At 33.1% G+C, this 15037-nt stretch overlaps 4 protein-coding genes across 5 annotated transcripts; 2 read left to right on the top strand and 2 right to left on the bottom strand.

Annotated features, from left to right (window-relative positions):
• Positions 1–399: 399 nt before the first annotated feature.
• On the bottom strand, positions 400–3646 carry LOC122567153 (proliferation-associated protein 2G4). Its single transcript, XM_043725422.1, has 7 exons — positions 3490–3646; positions 2230–2464; positions 1973–2135; positions 1708–1887; positions 1370–1618; positions 1139–1285; positions 400–1059 (listed from the first exon to the last, which is right to left on the bottom strand). Exons 1-7 carry the CDS (start codon positions 3572–3574, stop codon positions 955–957), a joined length of 1164 nt encoding a protein of 387 aa, XP_043581357.1. The 5' UTR covers positions 3575–3646; the 3' UTR covers positions 400–954.
• Positions 3647–3979: 333 nt separating this feature from the next.
• Positions 3980–7354, top strand: LOC122567148 (eukaryotic translation initiation factor 4B-like). Its single transcript, XM_043725411.1, has 12 exons — positions 3980–4146; positions 4363–4491; positions 4818–4999; positions 5090–5197; positions 5270–5489; positions 5570–5818; positions 5905–6118; positions 6197–6248; positions 6330–6435; positions 6514–6610; positions 6680–6746; positions 6813–7354. The coding sequence occupies exons 1-12, from the start codon at positions 4137–4139 to the stop codon at positions 6879–6881; spliced, it is 1503 nt and encodes a 500-aa protein (XP_043581346.1). The 5' UTR covers positions 3980–4136; the 3' UTR covers positions 6882–7354.
• A 229-nt stretch (positions 7355–7583) lies between these two features.
• Positions 7584–12269, bottom strand: LOC122567145 (exocyst complex component 6B). 2 transcript variants are annotated; one of them, XM_043725408.1, is made up of 13 exons: positions 11245–12269; positions 10671–10836; positions 10310–10596; positions 10090–10192; positions 9753–9998; positions 9509–9676; positions 9377–9448; positions 9169–9303; positions 8743–9113; positions 8445–8679; positions 8218–8359; positions 7914–8100; positions 7584–7833 (listed from the first exon to the last, which is right to left on the bottom strand). In XM_043725408.1, exons 1-13 carry the CDS (start codon positions 11325–11327, stop codon positions 7710–7712), a joined length of 2319 nt encoding a protein of 772 aa, XP_043581343.1. In that variant the 5' UTR covers positions 11328–12269; the 3' UTR covers positions 7584–7709. The 2 variants fall into 2 exon arrangements, with proteins under 2 accessions (XP_043581343.1, XP_043581342.1); XM_043725407.1 differs by lacking the exon at positions 11245–12269 and adding an exon at positions 10945–11231.
• Positions 12270–12445: 176 nt separating this feature from the next.
• On the top strand, positions 12446–14841 carry LOC122567155 (RNA-binding protein Rsf1-like). Its single transcript, XM_043725428.1, has 3 exons — positions 12446–12597; positions 12883–13467; positions 13894–14841. Exons 2-3 carry the CDS (start codon positions 12890–12892, stop codon positions 13919–13921), a joined length of 606 nt encoding a protein of 201 aa, XP_043581363.1. The 5' UTR covers positions 12446–12597; positions 12883–12889; the 3' UTR covers positions 13922–14841.
• The last annotated feature ends 196 nt before the right edge of the window (positions 14842–15037 follow it).

The following is a 15037-nucleotide window of genomic DNA, read 5'->3' as shown; positions in this document are numbered from 1 at the left end:
TAAATATTCATTGTCGGTAAAATTTGCATCAAGTTAAACTGAATAAGAATAAAATATTTTTTGACGGTTGGGGAATTCTTACAACGAAACACTTCGAGGTTCATTGGCATTTCATCGTTTATGCGGAATTCCAATATGGACATTCTCATTTCAATTGTACAATTCGAAATTAGGTGTTTTCTTTTTATAGTATGAATTATTAATTCGCTAGACACAAGATGCACAAAATCAGCTAGTGCAAAACTAGCATTAGTGTCAAAGTAAGTTGTGTCACGCTGGGCAGTGCATTCAGAAACTGCAGAACGTATTAACTGTGATTCTTTTCAAGTATCTTTTCGTTTACATAATGAAAGAGACATTAATCAGCATGAGATAGTTTTCTTCGATAACCCAAAAACATTTACAAAATCAAATTCGCATTTTATTCGTTTCTTTCATAAAAGAAACATATGAATGCACGTGCGTTTCACTTTCTGGCTCGGCCGAATTAAGTCGCACAATACATTCATTATATTTCGACCACTATTTGAAAAATAAATTTCACATGTTCGAAATGTAATACATCGGCTGTAAAATGTCTTATGAATAATCATTGTTTCATGTATAATAATACCATGGTCCATGAAAAAATAGTCCGGTATAAAAACGTAAGTGTGGCATAATAAGTGTCGTGAAGTCCGAATTGTCCAGGGCAGAATACGACACTTTTTTATCATAGAAATTCCTGGATTTACATAGACACAGTTATTTAATTAAACAAACAGCAATATAAAAATGCGAAAGGTATAACGATATGAAGAATCACGATTTATCAATGTCGTCTCAACAAAAAGACAAATATTTGAGGTATAGTGACGTTAAAAAGTGTCTAATTTCTGCTCTGAAGCTGCTTAACAAAAGATAACACAAAGTGCATGATGTTAATACGTCATGAAGAACGCTAAAACGGTTGTGTTAGGCCTTGGCATCAACTTCCATCGCCACTTCACCTGCAGCTTTCTCTGCCTTCTTCCTCATTCTCTTTGCAGTTCTCGGGTTTACCGAGGTGTACAAAAGGGTCTATAAACAAAATAATTAATTAATAACAGAACCCACTAGAAGAGAAAGAATTGAAAAAAGAATAATACGTAATTCACACCTTCAATTCAGGATCTTTAACAGCATATTCCGATTGATAAATATCAAGGTCTAAAGGAATTCCTGTAATCTTGTGTTGCCGATTGTGCATTACTAGTACTGTGAATTTGAATTGTGCAGCAAATTCATTTGGTTTTTCATATAGTACCTAGAACAGTAATAAAAATGTAATGACATAAAACTCTTTAATGAAATATAAAAACAAAGAGTTATACATAAGTAACAGACTTACTTGGAATGGTTCAATCAACCTATGATTTACGCATTCTACAACTGCCATTTTTGCCTTCTTCTCGTCCTCGAAAGTACGTAAATTGAACGGCATAAGGCCGTGTTTATGAGTGACTTCAGAGTAAAACATGCGAGACGCTTTCAATTTCAGTTGATATGTTTCCTCTGTTTTTTTAAATATAGTAACCCGGGTGTCCTGTTCTCGGCCCACTCCTTCGCCAGTGCTAACCAGCACATCCATTGCGTATACCTATAATTTAAAAAATCCACATATATTGCATTTTCTCTATTCTAATTGATTACATATCACATTATATACATATGTAGAATGAACTATACCTCATAAGCTTCAAGAGTGTATTTTTCATGTTCTTTCTTCTGTGCATCATTTGGATTTTGGATAATAGTTTTTTCTCCGTCTATCTTAAACTGTTTCAATTGGTGACTTAACATTCCTTCAATTGGTTTACACTTGTACACATCGCAAATTTTTTCTACTGTCTCCGTTATCGTGTACGTCTGTAAACAAAAAAAGGCTACATAAACAACGCGAAATTTAATCAATTTCTAGATACAGAAGCGTAAAATATATAAAATAACTTACCTCTGTACCTGGCTGTAAAAGCCTCAATGCGGCTTGTGATGCATAGTGTGCAGCTAACACTACATCTGCTTTTCTACCAGTAACTTTTTTTTGTGACGAAGAACCTATAACAATAGTATGTGCCACAACTGCTATGAAGCCATCAACATGTGCTCCAAGATCTCTAAAAATAGAAGATAATAATTACTTTAGAAAATGAAAACATAAGTTATATTTTATAATATTGAATGTATTATATTCATGGATCATAAACTTACACTTTTACCATGTCCTCATCTTTGAGTATGAGATCTGGTTCACTTGCAATTGGTGAAAAATGACATATGCAATTATTCACCGATATGCATGTAGGGAAAGCAATTCCCTTCTTCAGCTCTTTTTCCTTTTTAAAGACCTTATTGGTCTCGTCCAATATCAGTTCATCTCCAATCTCACAAATTTCTCTTACTGATGCTCCAGCAACGCACTTATCTAAGACTTGCTTTAATACCCCTGGAATTGAAAGAAATCATTTATCATTTATAGGTACTAACGAATACTTCTAACACTAGGTAAGATTTATAAAATATGCACGAAATTACGAAAGTACTAGACACATACGTATGCATATACAGATTTGCTTCAAATTTTGCTTCATAATTTTCATCTAATTCTCTTATCCTTCACAGATTTAAAAAATGCTTAAAAATTATAATTATCTCTCAAACAGTACAAAATTGAGCTAAATTTATTCAGGGAGTTTCGCAATATTCGATATTTTTTAGGTCCCACGAAAAATAAAAACATCGAATGAAAATTACATTTAAAAAATGTAAAACGCATTAAATTTTTATTTTTTGTGATTTTTTAACGCAAAGAAGATTTAAATATATTTTTTGGAATCAAAAGTTATAATCAATGTTTCTTTCCAACTTTTGTTTTTCAAAATTAACAAAAAATCTAACATTTGGAATCGATGACCCATTTATATGCAAAATTTCAAACAAACACGTCTCAGATAATTTCGTGGATATTTTGAATACGGTTCTCCTTTTATTCATTATATATGATATAAAATAATATTGCAACTAAATATGTTATTCAAATGATAATAAATTCCAAACATAATACGATGCGAGCCATACAGCGCAAGTTTTCATTGAACATCCGTCTAGATGGTCTTTTTGCGGAAATGGAAACACATACAGAGTTGCAAACGGATTATGGTTCCTGCATAGTAAAATTGTTACGTTGCAATAATGAAATGAAACGGACAATTTTTCGAGCTACGTAATGAAAAATAAGTAATTTGTTGTCGATCAATTGTTAGGAAAGTATAGAATATTGAAAGCATCGACAAGTTATCAAAACGTAATAGTCGGTGCCAACTATCCCACATGGTAAGGGAGCCCGGCATTAGCGCGCCACATTCCATATGGCCAGGCGGAAAATAAGACATTAAGGAGCCCGTGCATGAATCAGGCAATTTCACTTTTATTCGTTCGGCTTCATTAGTGAACGTTAAGTCGTTTTCTTACGATTTACGATGTCACCGGCCATTTTATACTTGGTGACAACGATGTCTTCGGCGATGGTTCTCTCAGTCTCCTCTTTGTCCGCCATGTCTTCAGCACACTATGTTACGATCACGTGACTTAGATAGACTGCTTCTTTGCAGTTGCTTCCTGTAACAGTCACTATCTCAAGTTAACCGTGTGTTCCGAAATTTCCTAGTAACCGTCTCTGTTGGTATCTCTCAATTGAAAAATTCTAAATAAATATCACCCTGATAACACTTTTATCTTTTACGGTCATGGATGTTCCTTTTTAAGCTAAATCGTAGCGAATTTCAAGAAATAGGAATTTTTTCAATATTTCTAATTTCATATAATTAGTTAAGGAACTTAAACATGCTGATCGATATTTTTGGCAAAAATATTTGGCAATAGAAATGAATAGATATAACTGCGCCAAACAATATAATATTATTTGTATATTTCATTTGCATAGAATGTTTGTAGAAATGTGCAAACCTTCCAACTGATTTTGTGACGTACAAGTGTACAAGGTTGGTCGACTTGCATCTTTCTAAAACGTGTTTCATGCCTTATGGATCCTGAGGTTGATCGTGTGGTATATTGGAACGCGGATTTGATTTGCATTGCTTTAAATTCAAGTCGTAACCATGTCTTCAGGTAAACTATCCCATAGAATAAAATTAAACTGCTATTATTTCGTTTGTTCGAGAATATTTTCGATATAAGACACCTTGATATTGTTGGAATTTTACCATTTTTTACACGACATAACCAAACTTTCCGCGAAACGCAGCGTGCTTTCAATATTGCACTTTTATATATTAAAAATTCCCGTTAAAAATGCTAATTTTTACATGTATCTATTTCTATAAGGCAAAAAAGGGAAAAAGAAGAAGTGCAAAACTGTCGATTTAATGTCATTCCTTGCTGATGGGGGTGCAACACCCACTGTGCCAGTTAAACCATTGAGCAGCTGGATTGAAGAAATGGAAGAAGAACATGGTAAAATAAATTTATAGATCCCTTTCGTTTTTTTATGCTTTTATCTTTAAGGTCTCATTTTAGCTTATACATTTGTGCATGTGTGTGTGTGTGTGTTCGCGTGTGTGTACATGTGTGTGCATATACATGCATGCATGCATGCATACATACATACATACATACATATATATATGTGCGTGCGTGCGTGCGCGTGTGTGTGTGTGAGAGAGAGAGAGAGATAGATGAATACCTAACATGCTTAAAATTAGGCATTGCTATTATGAAAACATAAAGTATTTAAAAATTATAAATTGCTGCAAAAAATGTCAAGTATTATTATTTGGTAGATGGATTCTCATCAAGAAGTAGCAAAGAACCGGTGATTCTGCCAACTGCTCCAAGAGCTGCAAGAGGTCCACGTGTTGCAGATGAAGATATCCCTTCTAATCCACCTTATGTAGCATATCTCTCTAATCTTCCTTATGAGGTAGATGAAGCATATTTGACAGAATTTTTTGCAAACATGAAGGTTAGTGTTTTTATCTATTTATCTTTATTAAGCAATACTAGAGAATTTATATTTACTATTTTAACTTGGATTATCATTACTATCTTTTAGATTTCTAACATACGCTTGCCAAAAGATTCTAATAAACTCAAAGGATATGGATATGTTGAATTTGAAGACCGTCAAAGTTTAATCGATGCTCTTTGTTTATCTAATACAGTAAGTTTCTATAGTTTTCAATTCGGAGTATTCTACAATGACATAATTGTGTATGAATTTTTACTTTCCTAGCCCATGAAAACTAGGAGGGTACGAATTGATGTTTCAAATAGCGTTAATGATGATCGTCGTGGAGGTCGAATGGGTCGAGATAATCGTAGAGACAATGATTATGATCCTGAACGTACATCCGGAGATTGGAGAAGCGGGCCACGAGACGAAAATCTAACATCAGAAGGAGATTCGTACCGGAGTCGGTATGATAACAGAGACCGAAGAGATGATCGTGAAAGTATGCTTATATAATATGATGATTCCCATTATATACTTGTAATTAATTGAGAGAAAATTACACAATTAATAATCAACTAGGTTCCGACTATGATAATAAGCCTGGTGCTTGGCGTGAAAGTAGTGACAGAACAAGGCCAACATTCAGAGATAGAGGTGGTTTCAGAGATGAAGACAAAGATAGAGAATGGTCTCGTTATGATAAAGGTAGCAGAGATCGAGATGGAGGAGACAGAGGAAGTAGTTTCGGCTCGCGTCGTAATTATGGAGATTCTGATTGGGATCGTGATGGCCAACGCAGGCAAGGAAAACCCCCTACAGAAAATAAACGTGAGTGTTATTTGTTTTTATAATAAATAAAATGTATAAAAAAAAACTGTACTCTTTAACTACCTAAAGGATATTGAATATTATAGCTGAATTGAGGACTAGGCCGAAATTGCAGCTACAGCCTCGTACGAAGCCTATTGAGCCTATTGTTGCAAAAGAAGAACAACAATCTGCAGCTACACCAGCTTCCTCCACAAATATATTTGGTGCTGCAAGACCTGTAGATACCACTGCTAGAGAAAGAGAAATAGAGGAACGTCTTGCGAAGTCGTACGCCGAATCAAAATCCAAAGAGGACGGGTACGGAAAACTGGAAAATTGCTTGAATACTTGAATATAATTCGTCTTAAGATATTTAACAATTAGTTGTCCTTTTAGAGATTCAGAAAAACGCGGTTCTAAAGATGGTACTTGGGGTAAACGTAATGGGGTAAGTTCATCATGTAAAATTTTCTAACGTGTGTCATATGTCACATGATTTTATCTACCATGTATTTGTTACTCTTATTAGGAGGGCCGGGAAGAAAGAGAGAGGGGTCGGCAGACTTGGCGATCCGAAGATGACAGAAGTCGACGAAATGAAAGATCAGCACCACGAAATCAACCTGCTTATTCTGGTAAATTTGAGTGGTAATTATAACTAAACTGAGCTAAAATAATTTATGATATGGTACAATGCTTTCTGTACAATTTAGATCAATATGGAGATTCTAAAGGTCAGCCCTCTTCTCGCGGCGGACGACCATCTTCTAGAGGTCCCCCAAGATCAAATGATACTCGTGGTGGAGACAGGTAACAAGACCATGGAAGAAGGTAGTATTAATGTATAACGTATGTGTTTTAATTGCATTATATTTGCAGAGATCGACGAGATAGAGAGAAAGACGATGTCAGTAGAATGCCAAAGGCAAAGGATGAACAAGCTCCAGTAAGTAGGAGATTCTTTTAATTAATCTTGATCACAATAATTATAAATAACTTCTTTCTGTTTCAGAATTTCGTAGCTTCCAACAAGTATTCCATGCTACCTGATGATGTGGATCCCGACAATATTGATGATTAGTCAAAACTATTATACATCACCAATTAAATTGTGCCACATGCATCATAATTGGTCTATATATGCATATTATTAATTTGTTTTGCCTCTATTAAATACTTACCGAATTGATTCATGAATCGAACTCTAAGCTCTTGGTATTACTTTACAAGAATTATTGTTGATTTGTATTTAATCTATTTTATTACTCATAATATGATTACCTATCTACATATGTATTTACTTTATATTTCGATATAAATGTTCAGCATCATTAAATCAGCGTGAAAATTCGGATAACTTTAAAGAATTATATTAATTTTTTAAATATTTAATTCTGAAGATAATTACATCTGTAAGACTTAGGAATTGGGACTTTATACACCATACTTTATCCACTGTACAGTTATTGTACAATATGTAACTCATTTAAATGTAAAATAATAATGCCAATTTAGGAGGAAAACAATTAAAATAATAAGTGTAATGGGAACTTATGTGATGTATTATATTCTATTGCCTGAAATTCAATATTTCATGAAATGGTTGATAATAACAAAAAAAAAAGAAAAAAAAAGGTGATTGCAACATAATCGAGCATCGAAAAGTTGATACCATAAGATAAGCACAATAAAGTGTAAGCCATAATGTAACAGGGAAGTTACTATATTAATAATCATCGTATCATGACAATATCAGGAAGCATATATGACTGATCAATGAAAATTTTGTCACAATCATTTTATTATAATATGTTTCTAAATAATTATGCTGTAAGCATATTTATATATATTAAAAATTATGTATTTACAATCTCTTCCTGAGGTATGTACATACTAACTTTATCTTCATTTACTGTTGTGTAGTTTGTGCTAATTGACGTAACTGTTTCAACACAGTCTCTAGAAGCTTTTTTTTATCCCGCTCACTTTTCTTTAATACAGAAAATACTGTCTTTTTGTCAGATTCTTTTAATCTGTAAGTATAATACGTCTAAAATGTAGATATTGATAATATAGTACAGTATTACATGGAATAAAAAGGCATGGTACATACTTCTCTAACAAAAGTACAGCCATGTTTGGAGATACCAGATGATATTTACTTGATTCATGGCCATAGTCGTGAAAATAAGTAGGCCAGTCCCAACTCATAAATAAGTCTAGTAATTGTCTTAATTGTGCAAAATATTGAAGTAGGATACCTTCGGGTAAACCAGAAACAGGTTCCGAGGCAGCAAATTCTAAAAGTTAAAAGATTTTTTTCTAATTTATGTTCGAATCAATTCAATATCACCACAAAATATTTTGTAACCATATATTGTACATCTTATTTAAGAATAAAAGTCAGAAATACGTACGTTCGCATTGTATTGTATCTAAATTGACTTGTTGAAGAGCACCCATAGATATTTGTTTCACATCATCACTAATTATTATTCCTAGTATAGATTTCGCTATATGAGAACAGGCAGATTGACACGCAACTTGCGCAACCTCATCCTAGAATATAAATTCGCTTTGATTTTTATGAAATATTTACAAGAATATAGAATTGATAAGTTCTTATAATATGATAAATGTGTACCGGTAAATTGGTAAAACAAGTAAAAGTACTTTGCAAAAACGCTATGAGATCGGTAATAAAGCCAGACGCGTGCCCTTGAGGTTCTGCCAAATTCCAATCGTAGTTTTCTAATTCTAAAAATTCATCAAGTTTATTCTTTAATTTCTCGCAGATTTGTTTTTCAGCATCGTCCCTTGCAACTCTAAACATAGCTGATTCAACACCCATACAACTCAACTGTCCTTCATGTGGTGTTCTACAATATCATTAGACGATATTACAATAAAATAAATATTCATAATTTATTTAGTTAACCTACCCTGTAATATTAGACATAAATTCTTCCAAATATTTCGTAGATTTTTCAAGATAACCAGTATTTATTATAATTTGAACAACTTGTAGAAGAGCCAATGATGGTTTTCGAAATAATGACGACAAGCATCCACTAAATGTTCTCGTTAGTAATAAATTTGTCGACTTGCAAATCATTTCATCTATTTCCGTTTGAGTGAAATTTAAGTCTTCCGAAAACTTTAAACAAGCATAAATGAATTCCTTTACTTGTTGATAGACTTTTGGTACCATATCCGAGAATGGAAATTTTTTTGGAAAATCTACTTTTTGTAATTCCTCGTCATGGTACGGAAACAAACCAAGAACATTATCATATTCTTCTTGCGTTGTGACCTAAAATATACCAGTGTATATAAAGTATAAAATCTCTTATAACAAAAAAATGTACCTGAATTGGTAAGAAACTATCTTCATCCAAAATGTCTCTAAACACTTGAACCCAATGTTGCATTAGAACTTCATTATAATGCACTCGAATTTCTTGTAATAAATCCCAAAGTTGTCCTACAGAATAGCCATAATTCTTGTTCCCCCCCAAAAAAAAGGAATAATTAGAAAATACTAATAACATATTTACAATGCACTAAGTTACTTACCCTTAATGTTGTATTAAATAGCATTATAAGATTTTTTATTTTTAGGATGAGTGTAGCATCCGTGCAATAGGCCTAAAAAATTATAATATTTGATCATATAAAATACTCGAGAATAATTTTGATATTACTTACGGAATGGGTGCGCAATGCATTCACGATTTTTGATAGTGCCATTTGCCATAGCTCGTCTAAATAAGCGCGTGTGGCTAGACCATTTCCGGTATTTAAAATATGATCTTCTACTACAAAAAATCCTACTATGCCTTGTAAATATGTTTGATAACCAGTTATACTCTCATGCTGGAAACATAAAGTGAAAAATTTAATTAAAAATATAGAATAGTTACTGCACTAATAATTACTTACTAATATTTACCATATTAATAGGCGATTGTAAAACTAATCTAGCTTGCTGCTTTCTTTGCTGTCTATAGTATGCTTTAAACGTTTCCCCTTCACGAAGCACGGTATAAATATGCATACAGCGATAAACGGGACTGAAATCCATTAAGTCTTGAGCACTTAATTCTTCTTCTGACTCATTTGATAAGGAATTTGTTGTATGAGATCTCCTCTTCTTTCTACCAATAATTTCTGCTTCAACAGTTAATTGTTCTTGTGTCTAATAGCAAAGAATGGATCAATGTACTGTACTGTATGAATAAAAGTTAAAACTAAATCTTTACAAAAAGAATTCCTCGAATCTTACTTACATGTCTCATGGCAACTTCACCAATTTTTGGTGAATATTTCCTAATATTTTCTAAAAAGTCTCTTAAATCAGACATGGAAGCATCCTTTATATTTTCACGTAGTCTAAAATTATTGTAATCTATCAGTCAGTTAATGTCACTTAATATGTCTGTGTAAATTACTCTCTAGTTACATTCTGCTGTAAAAATAAATAGTCTTTTATCTTGTGACATTACTCACTGCGGGATTTGTTGAGTAATTTGTGAAGAAAATCTGTAATTTGTTACTTTTGGTAAGTCATGATGCTCTAGCTGCTCCAATGTTCTTAAAGCTGGATAATAACGCTTGTCTTTCAACTGTTTTTGCAACTTTGCATAGGCAGCTAAAACAGGAAGACACATAGTAAGACTATCCACTGCAGCAGCCATGTTGCTTTCTACTTTGCGTGCTTTAACAAGTTCTTCTCCTTTCTCTATTACTTTGGTAGCAGTGGCAGTAATACGTTTATCAAGTTCCAGTATTTCAGCCTATAAAAAAGATGTTTTATAAAATCGTACTTCTCTATTTCACCTAAAGAATCAATCTCAAGATATAGACTGACATTAAGCTGTTGCGCTTGAGATCGAACTTGCAGAAGTTCTCTGATTGAATCAATAAAACCTTGATAATGATGATTGCACATTCTTTCGATATCTTTGTCATGTGCCTTGATACGCTCATCAAGTTTTTCCATGAACTTCTGATGTTCGTGGCCATCGTAAATTGCTCTATAAAAAACAAAATAGGAAAGGAGTAAAAGTAACAATACTTATATCGGTTTCTATTTTTCACTTTGAAGTTTTCTCCCTTCAGTAAATGCCTGACAATGATAATACCTGAAAACAAGGCCTATACTATTAGTATCTGTAGATTCTATCTCATACAGCAGATATTCGTGCTTTGGAACCATAGTTGACAATAGATTGCCAACTTGGTTAGTTGACAACCTTGACATAATAGTACCCTAATTCTACTTCTCTTTATTCTAACACGGGGGTGTCCACCCGCGTTCTCAACCCTTCTAGTGCGCATATGCGGGATAAATATTGCATCTGCGTGAAGGGATGATACCCCGAAAGCGCGTCTTTTAACGAAATTTTTGATAAACGACGAACTTTCTAATTAAATTGACATACCGAAAAGTTGGTCCCAAGTAATCGTCTATGCCTTCTATTTCTTGGATGAGAATATCGTATCGTTGCATTTCAATTAAATCCATTGTTAACTTAAGTAAGAAAACGTCAAAAATTTTTGGCAAATAAATTTGTACACTCTTATATTAAAAAGGTCAGGTAATTTCCATTTGTTGTTTAACAATAAATCATGTCAATATACAACAGCTCTCCAGTTTAATTATGACATTTCTGTTAATAATGTTACTGTTATCCAAATAACATTGTCAATATCGTTTAAACTGCCATCTTCGTCAAACTACATACATATGTATATATATAACACATCTACCATCTTTTACACATAACATAATACATATCGTGCAAACGTGTCATTATACAGCGATCGGTGAACTAATTTAACGGTATAAGATATTTATATAGTCACCATATAATGTAACATAAATTTTAAATAAATTCTATTAGTCATTTATTATAAATCACATCTAGTCCTATTATAATCTTACATGTACTAATTGGAAGTTAGGGAAGTAGACTTTTTGTAACAGTTCGTGTTTATTTATCAAATACTGTATTAAATCAACAGTCATTGAAGTAGAGTGACTCAAAATAAGATATTTATATAATATTATGGAATATATATAAATTTCAAATAACAGTATTTTTATGATAAATCACACCTAGAGTTCTAGTTTAATTCTGTACGTATATCAGTTGTTAGTTAGGGGAATAAATTGGGAGGATGGGAATAGATTTTTTGGAACAATCCGTGATTATTTAACAAATAACGTATTAAAACAACAATAAATCAAGTAGAGCAATGAAAGATATTTTCAGTGTTGTAGCATCTATTTTACAAAAAAATATGAGAAGAAAATCCCGGAGTTTATTAAAAGTTCTAACTAGTTTTTGTTTTATCTACTATATTTGTACTGTTTTCGATAAAATTAGCATTTTACGAAAAAGCATAAGTACGGTTTGCTCAGATAGATCGTTCTTCATGAGTAGAATATATATTCAATGAAAAGGCTTTGTTTATTGGAATGTTAAAGAACTCGGTCAATTTAGATATAATTATTTCATCCTCTTTATGGAGAGGTATTTCAAATAGGGAAAAAACCTACTCATGACATTATGCTGGAGATAGATTAATTCATCCGAGCAGACTGTACGTACATTTGGCGTCTGGGTTGGAGACGCCAAGACATCGGATGCAGTTTCTGTGCACTGTGAACCCCGGTTGATTCTCGCCTATTGATTGTATCATAGTAACAGCGTACTGGATATTCTTTTTCTACTAAATTTCTCGAAAAATTCAGCCAAGAAACGAAAGTTACGAGGGAAACTAAAATATAAGTAAGTATAACTGTCGTGAAGTTAATAACTATCGTCGAAGACATTGGCGCGCAAGCCTTTGATGTGTTGCTATTCAAGATTTGTTTCTACAGTTTATAAAAGGATCCATTGCGAACATTTATCGTCTTAATACATCGAATTACGGTTTCACCGATCATTTTTAACGATAAATTCAAATTGAAATACGTACCACCATCTTTTCGTAGCAGTTTTATATTAAATATATTAATCGAATTTTCAAACCGAAGTGTGTAAAAAGAGTTTTGTGTACCTCTGAATTTTTAGGTAAAAAATGACACCAGAAGGGTATACGCGCGTTTATGTTGGCGGATTAAACGAAAGCATTAAAAAGGAAGATCTCCAGACAGAATTCGAAAAGTACGGCAAGCTTAACAAAGTTTGGGTTGCATTTAACCCGCCAGGTTTTGCATTTATCGAATTTTTAAATATGAACGAGGCAGAGCTTGCTTGCAGCAGTATGAATGGCACAGAGATTATGGGTGCTAAGTTGAGGGTGGAAATTTCACGGGGTAGAGGTCGTGGTGGAGGTAGGGGTGGTATGGGAGGATTCAGAGGAAGTCGAGGTGGTGCAGCTAGGGGCTATGGGTCTGCTGCCTCCATCGCATTCAATTACAGAGGAAATAATATGTATGCAGATTATGGAGGTTATTATGCAGGCAAGGGTGGTGGAAGTAGGAGTAGAGACTACTACGGAGAAGATTATATGACCAATCGTGCCAGTGGGTATGTTACGCGAGATGGATATACGCAAGATGTCTATAATAGCGGAGATCCAAATGCTGATTATTATACCAACAAAGGCACTGGCACATCGAGGTATCGAAGTCGTTCCCCAGCTGGTCGTGGCAGGTATTGATAATACCCAGTCCTTGTAAAATGATCTTAAGTTATATTGTGTTTACATGAATTCAATGAAGTTAGTCTTGTTCAATGAATTGTTCAAAGACATAACAGTGACAATTGATTTGTCTATACTAGTAACAAAAACAAACATTTGGTCATATTTAAACAAGTGTAAAAATTCCGGGGAATGAGTACTCGGTATCTAAATGATAAATATATATTGAAACTTAAATCTACAATGATCGTTAGCACAGAAAATGTGCATACACATAAAAAAAGATAGTTGCATGATAATATTACCAATTGGCACTGAATAAATCTCTTGCATGTGCAAATATATTGTGCAATCTGTAAATTACAGTTAATGAAAGTTATCGGTCGGACGAAGGCGAAAATTATGTGACATTCTATTTTGCACTTCCATGTTCACAGTCATCGTCATCTTCGTGAATGCACATAAAAGATCTACACCGCATTGCCAATCTGAACTGCGGGCCAATCAGCTGCCCACCCTGATGACTACATTTCTATCCAATCTACGCAGCGACCTGTATATAGACAAGAACTACCATTGCAGATCAAGTTGTGCAATACCATTTGTATAGTATACTTTAGTTCTACAGTTTGTAATCGTTTTCAGAAACATTACCCATTACTCACCAACAAAAGCGTTACTGCAAACTTTATATAACATGAAATTGAATCGCGAACGAAATTTGAATGAAGCTGTAACGAATCGTAGTCTAAAGTATTTATATACGCAACTTCTATTTTATTTAAATCTGGGGTATTACGTATATTTTATAGTTTTGAATAAGTTTTTTTACGTATATATTTTTTTTTTTGTGTACTTTTTTAAGGTTCTTATTATAAAGGAACTAGAGAAAATATAGCGAAAAGAAGTTTAACGTACATCATGAGAAAATAAGATTCTTCATAACTAATACATTTTTTTTTTTTTTTATTAACATTTAATCGTCTATAACTTTTTATCGTCCATTATAGACACGTATATTATTTAATGAATAGTAATAATATTATTTAAAAAATGAAAAAATTACAAGGAAAATGCCAATTTTAGCCAAATGCACACTACTGCTCGTATATATTGAACTGTGCAACTTTGCCTTACGAATTTTTATATACCATGCAAAATCAAGGTTTAAAAAGCTGCAAAATTGATTCGTTAAATATACTTTAATCGTAATTAAATCATGGCCTTGGAGTATATGTGCAGAAATAGTATTGCATTTGGAAACTTTGGAGTATTTACTGCTATGGATACTAGAGTGAAAGGATAAAGAAATTGCGGTAATAATGTTTTGCCATTGCTGTAAATGATGTGGAATTGGATATCTATTAAATGATTTGCTCTCACTACTCTCCGCCACCCTGCCTGCCTGCTCTTGCCTACTTTTTTAGAATTTTCAATACTTACCGATTTCTTCTTATTCATACTGATAAAAGGAAAAGAGATGACCATTCGCTATAACTACAAAGTATAAACAGTGGTTGCTAAATTATCGAAGGTTTATGTATGCTGGTAGATAGCATTTCGTGGATATGAAAAAAAATT

Source organism: Bombus pyrosoma, linkage group LG4 (genome assembly GCF_014825855.1).
Source record: "Bombus pyrosoma isolate SC7728 linkage group LG4, ASM1482585v1, whole genome shotgun sequence".
Taxonomy (NCBI): Eukaryota; Metazoa; Arthropoda; class Insecta; order Hymenoptera; family Apidae; genus Bombus; species Bombus pyrosoma.
The sequence above is the reverse complement of the archived record's forward strand: the minus strand, read 5'-3'. Positions and strand labels throughout refer to the sequence as shown.